At 40.9% G+C, this 26,512-nt stretch overlaps 2 protein-coding genes across 7 annotated transcripts in view; both read left to right on the plus strand.

Annotated features, from left to right (window-relative positions):
• Positions 1-12,028: 12,028 nt before the first annotated feature.
• WDR47 (WD repeat domain 47) overlaps positions 12,029-26,512 on the plus strand; it is a 96,982-nt gene continuing 82,498 nt past the window's right edge. For 4 of the 6 annotated variants that reach the window (XM_044944605.2, XM_044944606.2, XM_044944607.2 and 1 more), the window contains exons 1-2: positions 12,029-12,133; positions 12,928-13,006. In XM_044944605.2, coding sequence (XP_044800540.1) covers positions 12,114-12,133; positions 12,928-13,006 — 99 coding nt within the window. In that variant the 5' untranslated portion in view covers positions 12,029-12,113. Of the gene's footprint in view, positions 12,134-12,927; positions 13,007-23,310; positions 23,450-26,486; position 26,512 lie in introns of those variants that run through there. The other 2 variants (XM_044944609.2, XM_044944611.2) reach the window with 2 other exon arrangements.
• TAF13 (TATA-box binding protein associated factor 13) lies at positions 14,590-19,958 on the plus strand. The gene is made up of 3 exons (XM_044944613.2): positions 14,590-14,817; positions 17,523-17,620; positions 18,702-19,958. The coding sequence occupies exons 2-3, from the start codon at positions 17,531-17,533 to the stop codon at positions 18,870-18,872; spliced, it is 261 nt and encodes an 86-aa protein (XP_044800548.1). The 5' UTR covers positions 14,590-14,817; positions 17,523-17,530; the 3' UTR covers positions 18,873-19,958.

Below are 26,512 nucleotides of genomic sequence, written 5' to 3' on the forward strand. Positions count from 1 at the left end.
ACTGAAGTAGGTTGCCATTTCCCTCTCCAGGGCATCCTCCCGACCCAGGGATCGAACCCGGGTCTCTTGCATTGTAGGCAGACGCTTTACGGTCTGAGCCGGAAAAGATAAAGGCTTGCAGTATTGCACTTTATTTTTCGCTGTGGCAGCTGCTCTGGTTGTGTGTGTGCAGCAGCCCACCTGCAATGGAGAAGTCTCTCAAGCTTCCACGTAGGAGAACGCAGACAACTGGGGTCCTGAGGCTACGCCTGCAGCCTCTGGGACTGCGTTTGCTGCGCGGATCGTTCTTACTCCGTATGGAAATCTGGGTAATGAGCCTGCATCTGAACTTTCAAATGAAATTAGGAACCTTATAACAAAAACAAGTTGCGTATTTCATGTGCTAAAGCTCCACGTTGTCGGGAAACGTTTTGGTAATTGCCAGTTTGTATGAATTTTTCTTGAAAATATCAGGAAGGTCTCGGTTATCTCCCGTATTTAGATAAAGTGGGGCCGTCTCGGCCACTTTAGCCAGGAAACGGCGATATTGGGGCAGCCTTTCTCACATTTTCACAACTTGACGAAAAACACCTTCAGTTTAACGGTGGCGCAGAGCGGAGGAGACAAAGCTACAGATCCCGTTTCTGCATTGAAATCCTTAATTCCACACAACTCGATCTTCTTTATTAGAGTCAGGGCGAAAGTGCGACTGAATCATTCGAAGTTGAAACTGTAAGGTTACAGCTGGTCCGCGGTTGTCGAAGTCCTGAAGGGACCCTCTGCCCCTCTTGCTGCAGTGCCATCTGGTGGCTGCGACCTGCTTGGTTACGCCGAAGAAAAGGTACCAAAGCCTCCTAGGAGCTGGAGTAGAGGGGCAAGTCAAAAAAGGCCTGTTGGAGGACAGACTTCTTGTGAAAATGTGCTTAAACGGAGAAACAAAGGAACAAAAAACGAAGACGACATACAGAACAAATAAGACAAAGCAAATGATTTTGTGCCCATACACACAGACAAATCCCCCTGCCCCAAAGAACTGCTAAGGACTACTCAAAAGCAAAACAAAACCGAAAAGTCCGTAATTGTCTTGGCCTTTGAACTTTTCATCAACAGTTATCTAAAACAGTATCAGCACCATCATCACTGGCCACGAACTGTTAGTTCCCTACACCAAAGCTGGATAAAAGCCCCAAACTATTCTATATTCCAAACAAATTCATGTTCACTAACTTAGACTGAACCATGTAGTTCATCTTCATCTTGAATAATTCTCCTGTGTTACATACTATGGAATTGTGCTATTCTCCTTGACCTGCAACTTCGTTGTTCTCTTTCAGTCAGTTCAGTTCAGTCAGTCGTGTCCGACTCTTTGCAACCCCATGAGCTGCAGCATGCCAGGCCTCCCTGTCCAACACCAACTCCCAGAGTCCACCCAAACCCATGTCCATTGAGTCGGTGATGCCATCCAACCATCTCATCCTTTGTCGTCCCCTTCTCCTCCTGCCCTCAATCTTTCCCAGCATCAGGGTCTTTTCAAATGAGTCAGCTCTTTGCATCAGGTGGCCAAAGTATTGGAGTTTCAGCTTTAACGTCAGTCCTTCCAATGAACACCCAGGACTGATCTCCTGTAGGATGGACTGGTTGGATCTCCTTGCAGTCCAAGGGACTCTCAAGAGTCTTCTCTTTACCCAGATTCTTTTTTCCATGTAAATATAGATGTTCCTAAGATACCCACACCCTGTTTTTCTCACTATTAATTCTTACTTAGTGACCTATTCTGTTCCATGGCTTCAACTATCACCTCTATGTAGAGTTTTGTTTTGTGTTTCATTTTTGGTTTTTTTTTTTTGTCACTTGGCACAACTGGGCTCTCTGCAATGAAAGCGTGGAGTCTTAAACCACTGCACTGCCAGGGAATTCCCTGTATAGAGGTCTTAAGTTGATGTCCTATCCAAGTTCCAGTCCTACATTTCTAGTAGATTTTCTTCTGACATCTGAAAGGTTGAAAGTCAAACTTGCCCCGTTCTGACTTTCCTGTTTCTATGATTAATATTCCTTTTTCCCTAATCACTGACTTTAGAATTTGTAAATTATCTTTTAATCAGTTAACTCCTCTTTTTTTCCCCCCCACAAAATGTTGTTCCGACTCCCCACTTTTCAATTCTACATCCATCACTATAGTGGATGTTATCATTTCAGTCTTTAAGCATCAATTAAATCCTCATAACAGTGAAAACTTACATTTGTATAACATTTTTGACCTTTTTGAAGCAAACACACCTTGTCATAATATTTAATCCTCACAACTGTGTTATCATCCCTATTTTAGAGATAATCTAAGGCTTAGGGTAAGGACTGCTCAGTATCAGATTTGAACAATAATTCTGGTCTTCTGAACTCAGAACTAGAAAATTTTGCTTCAAACCATGACTGTGGTTTCCTTGAACAGCAGCCTCTGCCTCCTGAATATGTATCTAATTCCTTACCCTGCTATTCACGGCCTTCCTGTATGCGGACTTCAAGCTGCAGCTGTGAAAAGACTTGTTCTGTGTTCTTCAGATGGACTCTTTGCTGTCATATTTTTGCTCATGATATCTACTCTTTTGGAGGTAACTTCATCTCATTTTTCACTAGATGGAACACCACTCCAACTCTGAAAGATAAGTCTTTTTTTCCCAGTCACTCTCAGAGTTTAAGAACAAAGTTTTAGGATAAAGAAATCATAGTTGAAGAACTATGAAGAGTAATTAGTTGTTTACTTATTATTTCAAAAGACGATATTCCACAGCATCTTATTGTTTCTTTTTTTCCCATGTGTGTCTGTTTTTATTTCCTACCCTTTCTTCCCACTCTTACATTTACTTCCTTCCTTCCTTCTCCCTCCACCATATTTTTTCGTTTCCATACTCAAAGTGTTCTACCTTTTTTATTGAATAAAATGAGCTTCACCAGATTTTTATTTCAAAATTAGTTATACCAAGAATTTCATATTTTTTAAAATTATATTCTGCTTTCTCTCTGTAAAATTGGGTTATAATGATTGCTCCTTTCTAGGGTTATTGAAAGATTAAATAAACTACTGTTTACAACAATACGTGGCATGAAATATGTTCTCCATAAGTGTTAGGTATTACTGTTGTTCTTTGGTTTAAAAAATAATTATGATTGTCTACTCTGTGTTGGGCACTTTGCTAAATTTTGCAAGATATAGAAGCAAAAAAAAAAATGGATCTCTGCCCTCAGGAAACAAAATATATTGGGGAAGATAGATGAATAAACACCTTTTAGTAGAGCACAGACATTGTGCATGATAAGACATTATCTTTGATCTTCACAACTGCTTTGCAGAATAGTTATTCAGTGAGAAATCTGAGGCTCAAAGAAGGCACATGAGTGAGGTCACAGAGCTAGTCTGTCTGACTTCAAAGTTCCCTTCCCCTTGTTATCACACTGACTCACATTAGGATGCTGTCCACTGATTCTGATCTTTAACGATCATGTTCCAAGCATTAGTGTTTCTGTTGTCCTGAAAAGTCCCAAAGTCTCATGCTGAAGTCTAGGTCACTGGCTCTTGCAGCTCAAATGCAAGGAATAAATAGAGCCCCACTGCCTGGGGACTCAATTCAGACAGTCCTTCGTCAGTTCATTTCAGCCTGCACTGGAGGATGGGCAGTTGTTGCCAAAGACCTGTCAGTCAAGAACAGTGGCCCATTTGTTAAGACTGTTGCAGTGCCTGTGGCGAACACTAATCAGTCATGGGGACCATGACTGTGGCATTCTGGTTTAACCAAAGAGTAAGTCCAGTCCCAAAGGCACAGCTTGCAACAATAGCTTCATTTGAATCACAATGTATTTGAAAAGGGATGTCAAACAGGCATTAATTTATGCTTCAAATATTTGTTCTGGAACTTCTAAGTCTAAGGAATGTGCGAGTCTTTGGGAGCTCAGAGGTGAATAAGAAACAGACTCTGTTCTTAATAAGTTTTAAGATTTAGTGTATGAGACAAGCTGTGTGTATAAGTAATCAGAAAATACAGTAGAAAGAAGTATTGAAGGAAAATGAAAAGTGCTGTGGGAGTGTAAGGAAGTGCTTTCAGCTGGAGAGCTCGAAAAGCTTGAGGGAGGAACAGACAGTTTAGCTGGACTTGAAAGGCATGTAGCATTTCAATAGAAAAGAAAGGTAGCCTAGTGGGAAAGTAATGTAAGCAGAGCTTTGAAGATGGGCCAAGTTTGGGGCACAGGACCCTTTTCCCTTCCTCTTTCACTGCCAAACATCTCTCAGGACTCAGCTCAAACATTATTTGCACACGGGAGGCTTTGCTGACCTTCTTGAGTCCCTTTTCCCCATCATATACTTCTAAAAGCATACAGAACCTATTTCATTCATGTCTCCCTCCTACACTGTAAATTTCATGATTTTGCCACAGTCCCATTAAAGTGCTGTTTATCACTTGGTAAATATTTGTTGCATGAATAACTGAAAGTGGCCTTGTGGAACTGGATTATAGAGTTTGTGAAGGTAATGCTGAAAAATAACTGACTGCTGCTGCTAAGTCGCTTCAGTCGTGTCCGACTCTGTGTGACCCCATAGACAGCAGCCCACCAGGCTCCCCCGTCCCTGGGATTCTCCAGGCAAGAACACTGGAGTGGGTTGCCATTTCCTTCTCCAATGCATGAAAGTGAAAAGGGAAAGTGAAGTCGCTCAGTCGTGTCCGACTCTCAGCGACCCCATGGACTGCAGCCTACCAGGCTCCTCCATCCATGGGATTTTCCAGGCAAGGGTACTGGAGTGGGGTGCCATTGCCTTCTCCGAACTTATTGCAGCAGGTATTTATTGAGAAAAATCCACATATAAGTAGACCCACACAGTTCAAACCTATGTTGTTCAAGGGTCAGCTGCATATTCTTCATCTTCATTTTTCTTCTTTTATCTTTTGTTGCCTGGTAGACCATTTCTTTTCTCTTTGTCCCTTGAAGTCTGTTTCTGAGGACCTACCCAATGCCTCCCTTCTCTCACTTTTGTTTCTGTGCAGTGTCTAACTATCACGGCTGTGTTCATGTCCCCCATGCCATTTTCTTTGTCCTGATTTCTCTGTGGATCTCCAGACCTGCACCTCCATTTGCCTACAGGACACCTCTGGACTCTTAAGTTCAGAGTGAATTCATTTCCTTCCCTCCCCAGTTGCTTTTCCATTTTACTTTCCAATTCATATTAATAGCGTTCCGTCTGGATATAAACCTCTCTCTCCATAGCTCTCAGATTGATTCAGGTGCAAAGTCCTGTGAATTCTATTCCTAAAATTCCTCCATCTTAATTCAGGTTCTAATCAGCTCTCATCCTAGGTGGTCTCCCTGCTAACATGATCTCTTTTTTAAAGATGGGTCATGTGACTCTTCTGCTTAACAGTCTCTCAGGGACTCTGCACTTTGAATGAAGTTCAGTCTCTGAAGAGAACATTCAAGGCCACTCACAAACTCAAACTCCAGTTTCCTTCCAGCCTCATTTTCTGCATCTCCACCCAACAAACTTGACTCTGGCAACCCACCTGAAACATCTTGTAGACGCACACCTTGCCTTTTCACTCTCTGGGCTTTTTGTCTTTTTAAAATTTATTTGTGTTTCACACTTTAAACTTTTTATTTTGTATTGGGGTGTAGCCGATTAACAATGTTGTGGTAGTTTCAGGTGAACAGTGAAAGGGACTCAGCCAGACATATACATGTATCCTTTCTCCTCCAATTACCCTCGCATCCAGGCTGGCATATAACAGTGAACAGAATTCCACGTGCTGTACAGTAGGTCCTTGTTGGTTATCCATTTTAGATATAGCAGTGTGTACGTGACCTTTCCAGATTCCCTAACTAATCCTTCTCCCCAGCAACCATAAATTCTTTTTCTAAGTCTGTGAGTCTCTTTCTGTTTTGTAAGTTCATTTGTATCATTTCTTTTTAGATTCCACATGTAAGGGATGTAAAAGGATATTTCTCCTCTGTCTGACTTATTTCACTCAGTATAACACTCTAGGTCTATCCATGTTGCTGCAAATGGCATTATTTCATTCTTTTTAATGGCTGAGTAATATTCTGTTGTGTACATGTACCGTATCTTTATCCATTTCTCTGTCGATGGACATTTAGATTGCTTCCATGCCTTGGCTATTGTAAGCAGTGCTGCAATGCACACTGGGCTGAATGTATCCTTTTGGATCATATTTTTCTCCAGATGTATGCCCAGGAGTGGGATTGCAGGATCATATGGAAGTCTGGGCTTTATTTCTGCTCTATTCACAACACTGCATTTTTCCCCTTTACATTTTGGATCTCAGGCTCAGAATGCTGGCTTATTCACACAGCATTGTTGATGACATAGTATTGTAATTGACTCTGCCCAAAAGTCCTTCCCTTGTCATGTGTCTTATGTATTCTCTTTATCCCTAGTCTCATTCCTCCTCCCCTGCAACTGTTGCAGGAAGGGGGACTCCTTCTAGGGCCCAAAACTGGGCTCTTGTCTAACACTCGGAAATGAATTGTCTGAGGAGACATATGTGTTGACAAAGCAAGACAAACCCTTTATTGGGAAAGGGTGCCCAGGCAGAGAGCAGTAGGGTAAGGGAACCCAGGAGAACTGCTCTGCCACGTGGTTCAGTCTCGGGTTTTATGTTGATGGGATTAGTTTCTGGGTTGTCTTTAGCTAAGCATTCTGACTCTGAGTCCCTCCTGGTGGCTCACACATTACTCAGCCAAGATGGATGCCAGTGGGAAAGATTCTGGGAAGTGGTTGGACATGTGGTGTCTCCTTTTGACCTTTCCTGAACTCTTCCGGTTGGTGGTGGCTTATTAGTTCCATGTTCCTGGGCAGGACCTCCTGTCGTAAGACAACTCATGCAAATGGTTACTAGGGTGCCTGGCCAGGGTGGGTGGTTTCAGTCAGTGTGCTTCCCCTAACACAACCTTTCTAATGTATTTGATGTCTATGCTTTTTTTTATATGATCCTATAAAAATATGTATTTTGTATATGTATGTGTGTGTTTGGTCTTTTGTTATACTCTTATTGTATTTCTTACATTTTGAATTTAGCACTATATTTCTAAGCTCTATCTATGTTGCTAGTCTGTTGCTTCTGATTGTTGAATAGTATGCCTTGGTGCATATCCAGCACATTTTACCTATCCATTTCCCTCATAATGAACACTGTGGATATTTTATACATGATTCCCTGGACAAGGCTAGTGTTTCATCTATACCTAACATATCAGTTCTCAACCCTTTCAGATGCAACAATCCTCCTTAAACAAAAAATAGAATGTCTTCTTTATTATTGTGAAAATGAAATTCACAATATAACTTACTGCGGTAGGCAGATGTTTGCCTCCTGCTAGTCGGAGAAGGTAATGGCAACCCACTCCAGTACTCTTGCCTGGAAAATCCCATGGACGGGGGAGCCTGGTAGGCTGCAGTCCATGGGGTCGCTGAGAGTCGGACACGACTGAGCGACTTCACTTTCCCTTTTCACTTTCATGCATTGGAGAAGGAAATGGCAACCCACTCCAGTGTTCTTGCCTGGAGAATCCCAGGGACGGGGGAGCCTGGTGGGCTGCCGTCTATGGGGTCACACAGAGTCGGACACGACTGACGTGACTTAGCAGCAGTCGCATCCTTGTGTAATCCCCTTTTCTTGAGTGTGGGCTACACTTATCGACTTCTAGTGAATAGCATAGAAGAGATGGAATGTCATTTCCAAGGTTAGGTTGCTGCTGCTGCGAAGTTGCTTCAGTCGTGTTCGACTCTGTGCGACCCCATAGACGGCAGCCTACCATGCTCCCCCATCCCTGGGATTCTCCAGGCAAGAATACTGGAGTGGGTTGCCATTTCCTTCTCCAATGTGTGAAAGTGAAGTCGCTCAGTCGCTCAGTCGAGTCCGACTCTTAGCGACTCCATGGACTGCAGCCTACTAGGCTCCTCTGTCCATGGGATTTTCCAGGCAAGAGTACTGGAGTAGAGTGCCAGTGCCTTCTCCGAAGGTTAGGTTACCAAAAAACTGTAGTCTTGGGTGTTCTTCCTGGTTCTCTCCCTCACCTGCTCTGAGAGAAGCCAGCTGCTATGTTGTCAGCTACCCTAGGAAGTTGACATGGCAAGGAATGGAGGGAGGGCTCTGGTGAAAGCCAGTGAGGAACTGAGGCCTTAATCTGACAAACTGAGGTAACTGAATCCTGCTGACAACAATGTGCGTGATTTTGGAAGTGGATCCTTCCCCATCAATACTTCAGATCAGACTGAGGCCCAACCAACACCTTGACTGCAACATAAGGACCTTGAGCCAGAGGCATCCATCTGAATTGCACTCAGATTCCTAATCCACAGAAACCGTGTGATAAATGGTCACTGTTTCAAACCAAGTTTAGGGATAATTTGTTTCACAGTAATAACTAACCTAACTACTCACATAACTACAAAACTACAAAATGTAATGTCCTCACTATTAGATAAAGGTAAAATAAAGATAGTCAATTATAATAACATGTGTTTCAATAGGGTTTCCCGGCTGGCTCAGTGGTAAGAATCCACCTATCAATGCAAAAGATGTGGGTTCAATCCCTGGGTCGGGAAGACCCCTCCTGGAGGAGGAAATGACTACCTGCTCCAGTCTTCTTGCCTGGAAAATCCCATGGACAGAGGAGCCTGGTGGGCTAAAGTCCATGGGGTCGCAGAGTCGGACATAACTGAGTAACTAACACTTGCCCTTTTTTTCAGTGTCAGACCCCACTGATCAAGGGGTCAGTCCTACAAGAGTGCTCCTAACTTTAGATGCCAATGGATAGTCGTAGGGCCCCAGGCTACCCACAACTTCTGTGTGACCTGGCTACAAATCAGAGTCTTGCATGACCTCCTCCCCCTTGGATTTGGTTATTTCCTAGAACAACTCACAAAATTCAGGGAAACACATTTGTCAGTTTATTAAAGGGTATCATAAAGGATACAGATGAAGAGACACATGGGGCAAGGTCTAGGAGGGTCCTGAGCACAGAGCTTCTGCCTCCATGAAGTTGGGGGTGCATCATCCTCCAGGCAAGTGGATGTGTTCCACAACCTGGACACTCTCTGAACCTCCTACCACTGGAACTGTGGTGCTCTGTATAGGTATGATTAATTACTAATTCCATTTCTAGTTCCTATCCCTTCCTTTGGAGAGGGCTGACAATTCCAAGCTTCTAATCATGGCTTGGTTTTTCTGGTGACCAGCTCCCATCCAAGAGCCATCCAGGAGCCCACCCAGCGTTGCCTCATTATAACAAAAGATGCAGCATCTTTTGTTATAATGAGGCAACGCTGGGTGGGCTCCTGGATGGCATCACCAGATGATCAACACCGAAATCAGATTGATTATAGTCTTTGCAGCCAAAGATGGAGAAGCTCTATACAGTCAGCAAAAACAAGACCAGGAGCTGACTGTGGCTCAGACCATGAACTCCTTATTGCCAAATTCAGACTTAAATTGAAGAAAGTAGAGAAAACCACTAGACCATTCAGGTATGACCTAAATCAAATTCCTTATAATTATACAATTGAAGTGAGAAATAGATTTAAGGGCCTAGATCTGATAGATAGAGTGCCTGATGAACTATGGAATGAGGTTCATGACATTGTACAGGAGACAGGGATCAAGACCATTCCCATGGAAAAGAAACGCAACAAAGCAAAATGGCTGTCTGAGGAGGCCTTACAAATAGCTGTGAAAAGAAGAGAAGCGAAAAGCAAAAGAGAAAAGGAAAGATATAAACATCTGAATGCAGAGTTCCAAAGAATAGCAAGAAGAAATAAGAAAGCCTTCTTCGGTGATCAATGCAAAGAAATAGAAGAAAACAACAGAATGGGAAGGACTAGAGATCACTTCAAGAAAATTAGAGATACCAAAGGAACATTTCATGCAAAGATGGGCTCAATAAAGGACAGAAATGGTATGGACCTAACAGAAGCAGAAGATATTAAGAAGAGATGGCAAGAATACACAGAAGAACTGTACAAAAAAGATCTTCATGACCCAGATAATCATGATGGTGTGATCACTGACCTAGAGCCAGACATCTTGGAATGTGAAGTCAAGTGGGCCTTAGAAAGCATCACTATGAACAAAGCTAGTGGAGGTGATGGAATTCCAGTTGAGCTCTTTCAAATCCTGAAAGATGATGCTGTGAAAGTGCTGCACTCAGTATGCCAGCAAATTTGGGAAACTCAGCAGTGGCCACAGGACTGGAAAAGGTCAGTTTTCATTCCAATCCCAAAGAAAGGCAATGCCAAAGAATGCTCAAACTACCACACAATTGCACTCATCTTACACGCTGGTAAAGTAATGCTCAAAATTCTCCAAGCCAGGCTTCAGCAATATGTGAACCGTGAACTTCCTGATGTTCAAGCTGGTTTTAGAAAAGGCAGAAGAACCAGAGATCAAGTTGCCAACATCTGCTGGATCATCGAAAAAGCAAGAGAGTTCCAGAAAAACATCTATTTCTGCTTTATTGACTATACCAAAGCCTTTGACTGTGTGGATCACAATAAATTGTGGAAAATTCTGAAAGAGATGGGAATACCAGACCACCTGACCTGCCTCTTGAGAAACCTATATGCAAGTCAGGAAGCAACAGTTAGAACTGGACATGGAACAACAGACTGGTTCCAAATAGGAAAAGGAGTACATCAAGGCTGTATATTGTCACCCTGCTTATTTAAGTTCTATGCAGAGTACATCATGAGAAACGCTGGGCTGGAAGAAGCACAAGCTGGAATCAAGATTGCGGGGAGAAATATCAATAACCTCAGATATGCAGATGACACCACCCTTATGGCAGAAAGTGAAGAGGAACTAAAAAGCCTCTTGATGAAAGTGAAAGTGGAGAGTGAAAAAGTTGGCTTAAAGCTCAACATTCAGAAAACGAAGATCATGGCATCTGGTCCCATCACTTCATGGGAAATAGATGGGGAAACAGTGGAAACAGTGTCAGACTTTATTTTTGGGGGCTCCAAAATCACTGCAGATGGTGACTGCAGCCATGAAATTAAAAGACGCTTGCTCCTTGGAAGGAAAGTTATGACCAACCTAGACAGCATATTCGAAAGCAGAGACATTACTTTGCCAACAAAGGTCCGTCTAGTCAAGGCTATGGTTTTTCCTATGGTCATGTATGGATGTGAGAGTTGGACTGTGAAGAAAGCTGACTGCCGAAGAATGGATGCTTTTGAACTGTGGTGTTGGAGAAGACTCTTGAGAGTCCCTTGGACTGCAAGGAGATCCAACCAGTTCACCCTTAGGGAGATCAGTCCTGGGTGTTCATTGGAAGGACTGATCTTGAAGCTGAAACTCCAATACTATGGCCACCTGATGCGAAGGGCTGCCTCATTTGAAAAGACCCTGATGCTGGGAAAAATTGAGGGCAGAAGAACGGTACGACAGAGGATGAGATGGTTGGATGGCATCACTGACTCAATGGACATGAGTTTGGGTAGACTCCGGGAGCTGGTGATGGACAGGGAGGCCTGGAGTGCTCTGGTTCATGGGGTGGTGAAGAGTCAGACTGAGCGACTGAACTGAACTGGACTGCAGCCCTCCAGGCTCCTTTGTCCTTGGGATTTCCCATGCAAGAATACTGGAGTGGTTTGCCATTTCTTTCCCCAAGGAATCTTCCCTACACAGAGATCGGACCCAGGTCTTCCACTGAAAGCAGATTCTTTACCAATGAGTCACCAGGGAAGCCCTGGCAATAAATCATAGTAGAACTCTTAAGTTGTTCAAATTGTTTAAATTCACCCCTGGCTAGCCCCTCAATGATCCAAAGCTTCGCAGTACCGCATCAGGAAGCGGTGATCTGATACGCAGAAGTAAGTTCAAGGTGACAACGAGATACACTCCATCTAGCTCATCCCTTTTCTATGCTAAGATTTAATTCCTACTTTTCGAGACTTCATCCTTCGCTGGTCCAGTGTCACCGCTGGGCGGGACGTGCTTGTTCCTCTTCCACAGGTGGGGCTCAGCTAGGCCCCGCCCCGGCCCCGCCCGTCACCGGAAATGAGGCAGCGGAAGTAGTAAAAAGCTCTCCGAGGGAGGCGGGCGCGCCGCGGAGGTGGCTGGCTGGTGGGATGGCAGATGAAGAAGAGGATCCCACCGTGAGTGACTGCCTCTGTTCCAACCCGCTTTTTAATTTACTATCTCGAGCACAGTAGCGGAAGCACAGTGGAGAATTGGGCTTCTTTACCTCAGTGATTCTGCCGAGTGAATCGGGGACTTCTCCCCGGGCTAGCCTTTTGCTTCTGATTCATCCTTTTAGTAAGCGGGGCAGGAGGAATAGGTGGCTCCCCGCCCTTTACTTTTGGTTCATATTTGCCAGAGACCCTTTGAATCACTTAGAGAATCATCAGAGGGCAAAGCTAGCATTTGTTAGGGCTCATTATGCAACAACAATTAAAGTGCTAAGAAAACTGTACACTTACTGTAAAATAGTGGAAAAATAATGAACTCAAAGTCATTGAGCAAGTAATTGAGCCTCAGGTTTCATGTCATAAAATAGGATTAAGGTTTACTTGAGGAAAGTTCTTAGCACTGTGTAAGAAATGATTAACAAATACTAGTTTTGCTTGCTTTCATTCAATATCAACTCTTTTAATAGTAAAACTATCTAGAAATAGACCAACTTAGTTTTAAAAAAAAGAATGTATGGTCGTTGGAACTCCCTCAGGAGAGGCAGTACGATTGTTACAGGCATTGTAGAAGCCACTCCTGCGTGAGTCTGACGTTGGGCGAGATAGTTTTAATGCCCCCCCAAATGCTAAAGTTTCATTGTTTTTTGCTGCTTGTTTTAGGCTTTCTGGCATTATACTGGTGTTGAAGATGTAAAAAAAAAATGTGAATTGTTAAAATGTCAGAAGCAGTATTTGACATATCTATACATTTTAACTTCCAGTTTGAGGAAGAAAATGAAGAAATTGGAGGAGGTGCAGAAGGTGGACAGGGTAAAAGAAAGAGACTTTTTTCTAAAGAATGTAAGTAGTACTTGACAATGATTTTTTAAGAGTTTCCTTGCAGGGACAGTATTCTCAGACTTGCGTATAAATTCTGTTTGACCTGTGATTCATAGATAGTAATGATCCTAACCCCAATTTATATATTTATATATGTGGGTGTATATATGGGCTCACACAGACATACGTTTTTAAATTTTTTAAGTAAATACGTGTGATCAGTGTTTCAATTCAGGTCCTAAGTAAGAATGTACCTCTGTTACTTTACCTGTCCCTTATCTTTCATCAGTTGGAGCAGGGACTCCTTTGACTGTAAGCGGAAGGTTCTGTTGGATCCTGAACAGGTCTGAGGGTAGGAATTAAGTTGAGGCTTTGAACTAAGGCAATGGACAAGGCAGGAAGATGGTGAACAATGTGAGGCAGTCCAGTGGCATGGAGATCATAAGATTTGGAATCTTCACCTTTTGGGTCTATTCTCCCTCAGTAGACAGGTTTGACCTTTATGGCAGTGGCAAGAAGAGCTGCTTCTACTACTGATGATTCAGGCCAGCCCCTGAAAGGCACCATGAGAACATGCTCTCCATCTTCCAATCCTGGTCCTTTATACATAGTTATGGCTGAGTGTAGATTAGGCAACACATGGAACACTTGGTTTACTTACGCCAGTTCCGACATAAGCAGTTCCTAAATGCTCTTGAAACTACAGAGTCAAGTAGTTTGATTTTTTTTAAGCCATTCAAATTCTTTCCTATATCTCAATTTCTTACCTAAAGTTGACCACTCATTATTCCATTTCTGATGTTATTTACTCCATTCGTATATGGTTTTACTTATGGAGACTTCCCTGTAGCTCAAACGGTGAAGAATCTGCCTGTGAGGCAAGAGACCAGGGTTTGATCCCTGGATTGGGAAGTTCCTCTGGAGGAGAGAATGGCACTCCACTCCAGTATTCTTCCCTGGAGAATTCCATGGACAGAGAAGCCTGGTGGGCTACAGTCCTTGGGGTTGCAAAGAGTCGACATGACTGAGTGACTAACACAGTTACTTCTTAGGTAGGCATAAGAGGGTTACTACACCAGAGCATCGCAGAGTGATGCTTGGATACTTACCAGAGCCTTTGTTCCACTTGGATTTCTTTATTTTTGTGATGACAAGAATTTGGAATCTTCACAGCTCTTTCTTTGTCTTACCTGAATTTTCATGTATCTTACTTGACCAAGATCTGTTCTCCTAGACATTCTTTGTTTTAAAAAATTTTTTTTGCTAATATAACACAAAATTTCAAAGCATTCACTTCTCTATTTATGTCTTTACAGACTCTTTAACCAAATACAGTTTACATACTTCCTATCTAATAGGTTTTTCCTTTTCCAGTGAAGTATATTTCCCTACTGATGAATTCTCCCCATCACAATGTTAATGACAGAGTATTTTCTTCAAAATATTTAAGAGAAAATATTAAATTTATAGTGGAGAATCCAGTCCTGGCAGACATTACTTTAGCCAGGTGATCAAAGTAAGTATCACCAGTAATATATGTTGACATTAGGTACCCCTAATATGGTGCATTGAGAGGTCCATCATCACTGTGATTCCCTTTCTAGTAATGCATAAGCACAACCTAATCATGAGGAAACATCAGACAAACCGAAGCTGAAGGACACGCTACAAGATAACTGACCAGTATTCTTCAGAAGTGTCAAGGTTGTAAAAGACAAGGAAAGTTTGAGGAACTGTTACAGAACAGAGGAAACTAAGGAGACACAACAACTAAATAGTGTGGGATCCTGGAACAGGAAAAGTACACTAGTGGAAAAACTGGTACAGTCTGAGTAAGTTCTGTACTTGTACCAGTGTTAATTTCTTAGTTTTGATAAATGTCTTTGGTTGTGTAAGATGTTAACATAAGGGGAAACTGGATATAGGGATTCTGGAACTTCGTGCTATTTTTGCAGCCCTTCTTTAAGTCTGAAATTATCTTATGCCTCTTGTGTTTGTTTTCTCCCTTCTGTATCTGAACCTAAAGATTCTTGCCAGGACAAACCCTCCAGGGCACTTCTCTATCCCATACTGGCTTCTGGGTCATCCCTTTCTTTTCTTCCATGGGCCTGGTCTGCTTTCTTCTTAGTTTAGCCTGCTTTTGCTTCTCCTAAGTAGGAATTACTCTTTTTTTTTTTTTTTAAGGACTTATTCTTAATGTACTCCTTCCTTCTTTTAGAAGTGTTCTAGGAATCCCTTCCTTTTTTTTTTCTTTCTTTTGTTGTTTATATATTTGGCTGTGCTGGCTCTTTGTTGCTGGATGCTGGATCTTTAGGTGCAGCATGTGGGATCTAGTTCCCTCACCAGGGATGGAATCTGGGCCCCCTGCATTGGGAGCATGGAGTGTCTTAGTCACTGGACCACCAGGGAATTCCTCCCCACCCCCCTTTTTTAAACATAAAACTTACATACAGTGAATTATACTGATCTTTACTGAACGGCTTGATGAATTTTGTATATACTTACAACCAGCAGTCAGATCAAAATAGAAAACATTTCTAACATGACAGAATTTCTTAGTATTTATATACCCCTTTTGGGCTTCCCTGATGGCTCAGATGGTAAAGAATCTGCCTGCAATGGGGGAGACCTGGGTTCAATCCCTGGGTCGGGAAGGTCCCTTGGGGGAGGGCATGGCAACCCCCTCGAGTTTTCTTGCCCGGAGAATTCCCATGGATGGAGGAGCCTGGCAGGCTACAATTCATGGGGTTGCAAAGAGTTGGACATGACTGAGCGATTAAGCACACACACATACACATATATACCATACCCCTTTGAGAATCTGATACAAATTGATTTTCTTCCAGAAAAAGTGCACACACAAATAATGTATAAAATTTTTCTATATAATAGTAGGGTTCCAGGACTTCTCAAAGCTTATCTGTGGACTGATTGGGAATTTATAGACTATAGGATAAGAACCCTTATGGATCCCATCTGCCCCAAATTACAAAGAAATGTAAGTGTTGTGGGTAGGAGTATAGATTCTGGAGCCAGATTCTCTGAGTTTAAATTCAAGTTCAGTCTCACTAGCTGTGTGACCTTGGGTAAATCACTTAACTTTGTGCCTCAATTTTCTCATCTGTATATAATGGGGATAATAGTGGTTTCTATTTCACAGAATTGTCATGAGGATTAAATGAGCTTACAACAATGGCTGGCACATAGTAAGGGATATATAAATGGTTGGGGCAAAGACTTGAATTACTGTGATATTGAATGGTTTGCTTTGGAAACAAACCAAGATCATTCTATTGTTTTTGAGGTTGCACCCAAGTACTGCATTTTGGACTCTTTTGTTGATTATGAGGCCTTCTTGATTTCTTCTATGGCATTCTTGCCCACAGTAGTAGATATAATGGTCATCTGAATTAAATTCGCTCTCTCCCGTCCGTTTTAGTTCACTGGTTCCTAAGATGTTGGTGTTTACTCTTTGCCATCTCCTGCTTGACCACATCCAGTTTACCTTGATTCATGGACCTAGCATTCCATGTTCCTATGCAATACTGTTCTTTACAACATTGGATTTTACTTTCATCACCAGACACATCCACAACTGAGTGTTGTTTCCACTTTGGCCCAGCTGCTTCATTCTTTCTGAAGCTATCAGTAGTTGTCCTCCCCAGTAGTGTATTGGATACCTTCCGACCTGGGGGACTCATCTTTTGGTGTGATATATTTTTTGCCTCTTTATACAATTCATAGGGTTCTCAGTGGCAAGTATACTGTGGTAGTTTGCTTTTCTTTCCTCCACTGGATCACGTTTTGTCAGAATTGTCCACTATGACCCATCCGTCTTGTATGGCCCTGTGTGCATGACTCAGCTTCATTGAGGTATGAAAGCCCTTTCACCAAGAGAAGACAGTGATCCATGAAGGGGTTTACCTATTAGCAGTTACTTTTATTACTTTGCATTATACTTTTCTTCTCTTTTGCATTTTCTATGAAGCCTAAAAGGGCTTCACTGGCAGTTGCTTTGATCCAGGGAATAAAATGTCAAGATTCTGTATTATAAGCTTTTGCTTTCTCCTTTTGATTAACCAGTTCTTCCTGTTAGAAGGTAATTGGAGCTTTCTCTTATGTCCTCTTCCTTATAGTTATATCATAAAGGATTTTGCCTTCTTTTTTCCAGCCCTCCTCCCCCCCAAAACATAACTAAACCATTGCTACTCATCCTTTTCCTGCCAAGAAGTTTCCTACTTAAAGGTATTCTGGGGTTGTTGGTGAGTAGATAATGGAGGTTAGGGAAGAGTATTGATATCAGGGTTCAGTAGCTAGGCGAGAAGGGGAGTTTCTACCCTAGGGAAGGCTAGGTAAGAGCAGTTGCTTATGAGCTAGTGATTAATACCTTTCACACCAAAATTCATACTTGGAGACAACAAATATAATGTAAATATACATTTTTACCAATATCTTCTATACCTTGGTTCAATTCTAATATGAAAAAAGTATAAGTCAAGTTCTTTTAAGTAAACAAAAATGATTGTTCTTTGTACAGTACGGTGTATGATGTATGGGTTTGGAGATGACCAGAATCCTTATACTGAATCAGTAGATATTCTTGAAGACCTTGTCATAGAGTTCATCACTGAAATGGTAAGACTTTTTTTTTTAATTGGCCTTAGTTAACTGAGGAATGGATTTGAAATTCTAACTTTTAGAATAGAACTGTGACATTCTTTTGAAAAACTATTCATTTGAGTCCCTGTTTTGTGGAAGTTTCTGGTTACTGTTTATCATTAAGGATGGAGGGAGATATATATGCATGTATATGGGTATACGGAGCTTGGCTGTGTTCAGTTCCTGTGAATTTTTACCCTTTGTTTTGGATTATTTCCTTCATAAAGAATAATAGAAGTAAAATTACTGGGTCAGAGAGTATACATTTTTAAAAATCTTTTTCTGCTTATAAAAGTAATATTAAATTTAGAAAGTATTAAAGAGTGCCCAGAAGAAAATAAAAAGCTATAACCCTTCTATCAAGGGATAACTGATGCTGAGATTTTTGTGAATATTCTTTTGTCTTTTTACACATATTTTAAAACTTTACAAAACTGAAATCATGTAGTACATACAGTCATAGAGCCTGCTTTCTCACTTGGGTAAGTCTGCCACGTTTCCCTGTGTCACTGCATAATACTTTAATATTTTTGATGGCTTCAATATTAATTGGCTACATATACTCAAATTTGTTCAATGCCTTATTAAATATTTAGTTTCTTTTTTTTCAGTCATTAGAAATAATGCTGCAAGGAGTTTTTGGTTTTACCCAGTATGACTATGTAATGGTAGGGGATGAGATTTGTCTCAAGGAAAGCCACCAATATTTATTAGTTACCAAGATGGACACAAAGTTTAAATGAAGTGGGTGGTTACAGAGAAATTACAAAATCATTTTATACAAATGAAGATCAACTATGTATATCAAAATACAAAAAGAAACATCAATGGATTTGATAGTTTTAATGTCTTTAGTGTAAAAAATGTCTATATAGCACTGAAACATTGCTAATAATGGTAGAAAGTGGAAAAAGAACATTAATAGAAAGACAATTCACAAATGAATAGCTATAATAATTAGAAGAGAAGGCTTCAAACTCATCAGCATTGTAATTAAAAAAATAAAACGTTAGATTTTTGAAAAATTAATTGAATTTAATATGTTTCTTTGTAATAGACTCATAAGGCAATGTCAATTGGAAGACAAGGTCGGGTACAAGTTGAAGATATCGTCTTCTTGATTCGAAAGGACCCAAGAAAGTTTGCTAGGGTTAAAGACTTGCTTACTATGAATGAAGAATTGAAACGCGCTAGAAAAGCATTTGATGAAGCAAACTATGGATCTTGACACCTTTTGTACTTTCTGAAGCTTCATTATCTTCTGGAGAAACCATACTTAATAACTGTATTTTCCACAGTAAGGCTCTGATACCTAACCATGTGAATGAGAAATGGAGAACCACGAAGTTTTCAGGCTTTATTTTCATGTTTTCAATTTTAGAGTGATATATGAGCCTTTAATTCCCTGCCATTATATTACCCTACTTGAATTACATATTAGATTTTAATGACCACATGTAAGTCAAAGTACCTTTGGTTTGCAAACCATTCAGTTTCTTCTGACTCTTGACCCTCTCAATGATGAATTAATATTTATGTATACTTGTGCCATTGTAGGTTGTACTGTAGCTGTTTGATATGTGAAATCTAAATGGCACCTTTGACTTTGATAGCTAAGATGTGTTTCATATATTTCTAAAGCTTTTAGACCAAAGTAGTGTAAGTTATTAAAAGATGGTAAACTGGTTTGTGTTTCTTTTAAGGAGAAAACAATATTAGAAAATACAGCGTTTTGTAGGAGTGTTTATTTGTCTTAAGATGATTTGTTTTAATACTCTTCTTTAGATAAGAGTAATTTTTTTATTTTTTGAGAAACTAAGCATTTCCTATGAATGGTTCTGTGTTGGAAGACATACTGGATTAAAAATCTTTGGGGTTTATACTATACTGTTTGTCAGATTTTAAAAGAACTCATTTTCCCAGGTCAGATTAAAACTTCTGAAAGTGCTTTCAGTAGCAGGAATGGCATTGCTGAAAAGTTGATGGCAGGTAAGCATTTGGGGTAGTGTTTTATTAACATATTTGTTAGTATTTATTTATTCTGAAAATGCATACTTGACTAAAACCATGTGTGGCTATGGAAACCACTTCTGTAGTTCACAAGTTTTGTGTGTATTTAGCTCATTGTATTATTCTTGCACTTAGCTGAAAGTAAGGATTAAAATTGCATTTAAAGGGATCACTGGATATTACTGTTTGTGAAACTGAATGTATTGTGTGCTGCTTATAAGCATTATCTATGAATCAGTACTTAGGAAGATTTTACTTTCTTAACCTATCAATATAGAGAATAAAGTATGAAAAATTAAAAGGATTACTGCTTGAGTTTGACTATATGATTTATCAGCTTTTCTCTCCCTTATAATTCACTAAAAACTTTTTTTCTGTATTCTTGTAATGCTCCTGAATTGATTGTGAGATTCAAGTTACCTGGGCTGACATTTTTATTTGAAAAAGCAAAAACCAGTTAAAAATCTACTTTAAACTGAAATCGAGATTGAGCGTGGAATAATAAAAGATCAGTATATTACTATTTTTGCTAGTCAGAGTCTGCTTGACCCTGAAGAAGGACCTGGTGGTAACCTGCCATAGGGGAGTTATACTGGGTGCCTGTATTAGTCAGCTTGGGCTCCATAACAAAAATGTCAGACTGAGTGTCTGGCTTAAACAATGGAAATTTATGTTTTCACAGTTCTGCAGACTGGAAGTCTTGAGATCAGGGTGCCAACTGGTCAGGTACTGGTAAGGAGTCTTCCTGGACTGCAGATAGCTGCCTTCTCCCTGTGCTCACATGGCTGAGAGAGACCTCTGTTGTTTCTCCCTGTTATAAGGCCACCAGTTCTGTGGGATAAAGGTTCTACCCTTCTGACCTCATTTAACCTTAATCACCACATTAAAAGTCCTTTCTGCAGGATAGTTATTTGGGGATTCAGTTCAGTTAAGTCGCTCAGTTGTGTCTGACTCTTTGCCACTCCATGAACCACAGCATGCCAGGCCTTTCTGTCCATCACTAACTCCCAGAGTTTACCCAAACTCATGTCCATCGAGTCAGTGATGCCATCCAACCATCTCATCTTCTGTTGTCTCCTTCTCCTGCCCTCAATCTTTCCCAGCATCAGGGTCTTTTCAAATGAGTCAGCCCTTCACGTCAGGTGGCCAAAGTATTGGAGTTTCAGCTTCAACATCAGTCCTTCCAATGAAGACTCAGAACTGATCTCCTGTAGGATGGACTGGTTGGATCTCCTTGCAGTCCAAGAGACTCTCAAGAGTCTTCTCCAACACCACAGTTCAAAAGCATCAGTTCTTTGGCGCTCAGTTTTTTTTATAGTCCAACTCTCACATCCATACATGACTACTGGAAAAACCATAGCCTTGACTAGACGGACCTTAGTGGACAAAGTAATGTCTGACTCCTTGCCACCCCATGAACCACAGCATGCCAGGCCTTTTTAATATGCTGTCTAGGTTGGTCATAACTTTCCTTCCAAGGAATAAGCGTCCTTTAATTTCATGGCTGCAATCACCATCTGCAGTGATTTTGGAACCCAGAAAAATAAAGTTAGACACTGTTTCCCCATCTAATTGCCATGAAGTGATGGGACTGGATGCCATGATCTTCGTTTTCTGAATGTTGAGTTTTAAGCCAACTTTTCACTCTCCTCTCACTTTCATCAAGAGGCTCTTTAATTCTTCTTCACCTTCTGCCATAAGGGTGGTATCATCTGCATATCTGAGGTTATTGATATTTCTCCCCGCAATCTTGACTCCAGCTTGTGCTTCTTCCAGCCCAGCGTTTCTCATGATGTACAATGCATATAAGTTAAATAGCAGGGTGACAATACACAGCCTTGACGTACTCCTTTTCCTATTTGGAAGCAGTCTGTTGTTCCCATGTCGAGTTCTAACTGTTGCTTCCTGACCTGCATGTCTTACTATTTTGCTAATGACCCTGGCATTAAGAAATTTTTTGAGAATTTGTATTAAAACTTTTTAGGTTGTGAGTGTTAGGACTTAAAAATAACATAAGCAGAAAAAACAATTTATTGGCTTATCCAATTGAAAGAGAAAAAAAGGATGGAATTGACTTCATTTTTCACTGGATCTAAAAGCTTGAAGAGAATCATGACTCTGCCCAACTTTATCCTAGTTTTGGTTTTACTCTTAGGAGCCTCAGTGTATCAAGGAATAAGATAGATAGCAGTTCTAGGGCTCCATCCGTACAACTGATCAAGAGAGTACTTTACTTCCAAGTACCGAAGATTTCAAGCAAAGGCTGTGGTTGTCCTGGCTTTGGTCATTATTCTTCGGCTAGGAAGAAGTTGTGTTATAGCCTGGATCTCATGCCCTACCTCTTTGTGAAGAAGGGCTTAGAGTGGGGCTGGGAGCTAGGTACTGCTATTAGCAAGAAAGGGAAAGAGAGATTGGGCAGATAGACATAACAAGTGTGCACTGACTTGATTCATGAGCTTGCTTATTAACTGAATTCTAACAGTAAGGCGTTGTGGCTCTTTTTCAGTATATAGAGCTGCACTGTGTAATATGGTAGCCACTAGCCATAGGGGCTGTTTAGTCAATTAAAATTGAAATTAAAATTACTCAGTTGGGAGAAGGAAATGGCAACCCTCTCCAGTATTCCTGTCTGGGAAATCCCATGGACAGAGGAGCTTGGTGGGCTACAGTCCATGGGGTTGCAAAGAGACGCGACTTAAGTAACTAAACAGCAGTAGCAGCAAGCCTTTAACAGCTCATTCACAGTTCATGCCACGTGCAGATATGCATTTAATGTTTTGATGAAAAAGGCAAAAAAAAAAATCTTCTGTTGCACTACTTATATTTCAAATGCTCAATAGCCCCATGGCTACCGGCTACTGCACTGAACAGTGCTAATACATTTCATTACAGACAAATTTGGATAGTGCTGACCTATTGCATTCTGGTGCACTCTCCTAAGTTAATTTACGTTTTTGTTTTTTTTAATTTACTATGAAAAACCTCAAGCATATACAAAATAGTATCTTGAGCCCTGAGCTTCAACAGTTAACCAATCGAATGTAATATCTTATCTTGTGGGAGGGGCAGTGTTATTTTAAAGCAAATCACAGGTACTGTTGTGTCATTTCATGTATAAGTACTCAAGTATGTTTCTCTAAAAGGCTAAAAAAGCCGAAATACTGTTACCATACCCTAATAAAAATTAGCCTTAATTCCTCAATATTCCAACTCATGCCCAATCAATCCCTGTTTAACTCTCCTCATTTGTCTCAAAATAGCTTTCAGTTTTATTAGTTTTCTATTGCTGCTGTAACAAGTTACTGCAAATACAGTGACAAGACAAATTCATTATCTTTCCAGCTTTCAAGGTCAGAAGTGTTTGACGTAGACTTTACTGGGCTAAAATCAAAGTACCAGTGTGGCTGCATTCCTTTCTGGATGTCTTAGAAGAGAATCTGTTCACTTGCCTTTTCCAACTTTTAGAAGCTACATTCCTTGGCTTACAGTCCTCTTCCATCCTCAAAGCTAGTAATGTTGCATCTCTCTGACCCTTCTTCCATCGTCGTAATTCCCCTAACCCCCAGCTGGGAAAGATTCTCTGCTTTCAAGGACCCATGTGATTATACTGGACCCACCTGGAGAGACCAAGCTGCTCTCCTTATTTCAAGGCCTTGATCACAGCAAAATCTGTTTTACTGTGTAACATTCCCAGATTCTGAGGATTAGCACATGGACATCTTTGGGGGGCTGTTACTCTGCCTACCACAGTTTCTTAGTAACAGGATCTAAACAGGGTGTCACGCATTCCATTTGGTGAGTATGTCTAAATTTCTTTTAATCTCTAATAGCTCCCCTCCCCCATTTTCTTTAAAGTGAAGCTGTTTAAAAAGAATTCATACCTTTTTTTTAAGCAAGCATGTTTATTAGTTGCTCAAGCAGAGTGTTGGAGAGCAAGCTATGATTCACTTGAAATTGTTGGTTTTACTGTAACCTGGTTTCCTTAGGTAAAAACTGAAATATTAATTCTAAGTGTAGAAATTTTAAAATGAGGGAAATAGTTCACTTGGCCTCTCTCCACAGTGGAGAGAGGTGCTGTCTGAAGAATCATTTGGCTGCTTCCCAAGAGGCCTCAGGAGGTTACTTGGGAGAATGTATTGTAGCTGAGTTTGATTTGCAGCATGGCAGGCCTGGAAACTGATTTCATCAGCAAATAGAGAGCACATCCATCTCTTGGGGTGACTCAGACTCAAAGAAACCAAATTCATAAGACCATGGTTTGTAAATGGATGCTAATTTACAGATCTAACGTAAAACTTGCATTGTGTGGCCAACAAATTCTTCCCTTCTCTAGGCAGTGGGAAACAGAAACATTAATTATGAGGGTGAACCAGAATTTGGGGAGTTACATGAATGCTTTACTTAGAGCATCTGGTAAGATAAGGTTAGGGCTGATACAGAAACATGGAAAAATGGCTCCCCGGGGCTTGAAGCAATACAGAGTGGGCATGTTGCTTGGGATCTACCTTTAAGACTGCCTTGTGGGACTTCCCTGGTGGTCCAGTGGTTAAGACTATGTATTCCAATGCAGTGCCTTCAAACCCTGATTGGGGAGCTGAAATCTGACATGCCTCCCAGCCAAAAACCAAAACATAAAACAATATTGTAACAAATTCAATGAAGACTTTAAAAATGGTGCCCCCTGCCCCCACACCACCCCCCCCAAAAAAAAGACTGCTTTGTTACTGACACTGGAAACTTGTCTTTGAGTTTTCACTTCCATTGACAATACCCATCCAAGCATTATCTGTTTGTCAGCTTTAAGGTGACTTTGTGTTTCTACTCTAAGTAGTTTAAATGTTCATCTTAGTTCAAAGGGGCCAATTTTATTTTTAAATTCTTCAGGGAAGCTTCATAGTTGCCCGTTAGAATTGACAACACTGAGCATTGTGCCTGACAATACTTTTTCAAGAGCCCCACCTGAGTCCCAGAACATTCCCAATTCTCTAGGCCTGATTTTCTTAGGATCTCTATGCTTCCCTTCTTAACACAAATAGAGACTGAGAGTGGATGACCAGTGAGCAAGATGTTAAGTGTGTTGTTGAGGCTTCTGCTTTTCCTGGGTCCTAGTGATGGCTACATGAGCTAGTCAGACTTAGGTTACGGGTTGGATCAAGGAAAACATTTTGATGTATCAGACGAGTATTAATTAGGTACCTATTATACTTGAGGCATAGCACAGATACCATTTTGCTTTATGGTATCTGGATAAATGGGATTCTAAAGTTATAGAAATAAAGTCAGGAGCATATTTTTTATGTTATCAGTAGATTGATCAGAGTTTCAATTTGAACTTTTGTATAAAATCCAAATTCATATGTTATTTGTAGCACTGAGTCTTTGCACATGCTGTATTATACTTAACACAGAAAGCCTGGTAAACTGTTACAAAGTTGTTGGGTGTATTCTTTAAAATAAGAAGAACAATAGCTAAAAGAGAATTCATTTTCTCATTTGCCTTTGTGTGGCCATTTTAGATAAATAAAAATTTATTAGAAAAGAGCCTGATTAGATATGGATCAAACTCTAAAGAAATATTACTACTATACTTAATTTTTCTGAACTTGGGTTTTTGTAAGTATTTGGGGGACACATGAACTTATAATAAGACACCTACATAGATTTTGGTGAATATGCTTTTCTTCAATTTCTATAGCAAGTTCTACTAAACATGGTCTTAAGCTTATTCAGTTCAGTTCAGTTCAGTTCAGTTCAGTCGCTCAGTCGTGTCTGACTCTTTGCGACCCCATGAATCGCAGCACGCCAGGCCTCCCTGTCCATCACCAACTCCCAGAGTTCACTCAGACTCATGTGCCTCAAGTCGGTGATGCCATCCAGCCATCTCATCCTCTTTCGTCCCCTTTTCCTCCTGCCCCCAATCCCTCCCAGCATCAGGGTCTTTTCCAATGAGTCAACTCTTTGCATGAAGTGGCCAAAGTATTGGAGTTTCAGCTTCAGCATCAGTCCCTCCAATGAACATCCAGGACTGATCTCCTTTAGGATGGACTGGTTGGATCTCCTTGCAGTCCAAGGGACTCTCAAGAGTCTTCTCCAACACCACAGTTCAAAAACATCAATTCTTCGGCGGTCAGCTTTCTTCACAGTCTAACACTCACATCCATATTGCTGGAGACTAACTAGCTTTATCCTGAAATACCCATCTGAAATTACAATGTTTAGTGTGCTTTACGTATTTGTAGGGGAGCAAAATTTGCCACAATCTCTAGCGTGAGGATTATTTTAGGTTGATTATTTTTAAGAAACAAAAGACTCAGGAAGTCTTTCTTACCTCCCCCTTAAATACCTAGAGGAACTTAGATAAAGGACCTGGTCCAGGAAGAACACTATTGCCAGTGATGTCTACACAGTGTGGGCTAAGTGTGGGGGAGCTCTGCAGGGCCTGAAGACCCATTTCCCTTTGTGTCCTGCTGTCACTGCATGACCCAGCAAACATTTGTTTACCAAACATTTCCCTTCTTCCTATAAATTGTTTTCTTTCCATTTGAAGTCCCAAACCCTAACCCCTTCTCTTTCTCAGATGGCATATAAGCCTCAACTGCCTAACTTGGTTTGGAGTCTCATATTCTTATGGAGCCCCCATACATAAGTAATTCAGTTCATTATTTTCTCCTGTTAATCTGTCTTGTGTCAATTTAATTATTAGGTCAACCAAAAGAACAAGAGTAGGGGGAAATTTCCCCCTCCCCAACAGTTGGTGCAGTCAGGATAATCTTCACTGGCTGGAAAAAACTGAAAAAATCTCCCAAAACTGCTACAGATGAAGAGATACTGGGACCTCTGACAAAAGCCAGCAGGAGG

This window comes from Bubalus bubalis, chromosome 6 (genome assembly GCF_019923935.1).
Source record: "Bubalus bubalis isolate 160015118507 breed Murrah chromosome 6, NDDB_SH_1, whole genome shotgun sequence".
Taxonomy (NCBI): domain Eukaryota; kingdom Metazoa; phylum Chordata; class Mammalia; order Artiodactyla; family Bovidae; genus Bubalus; species Bubalus bubalis.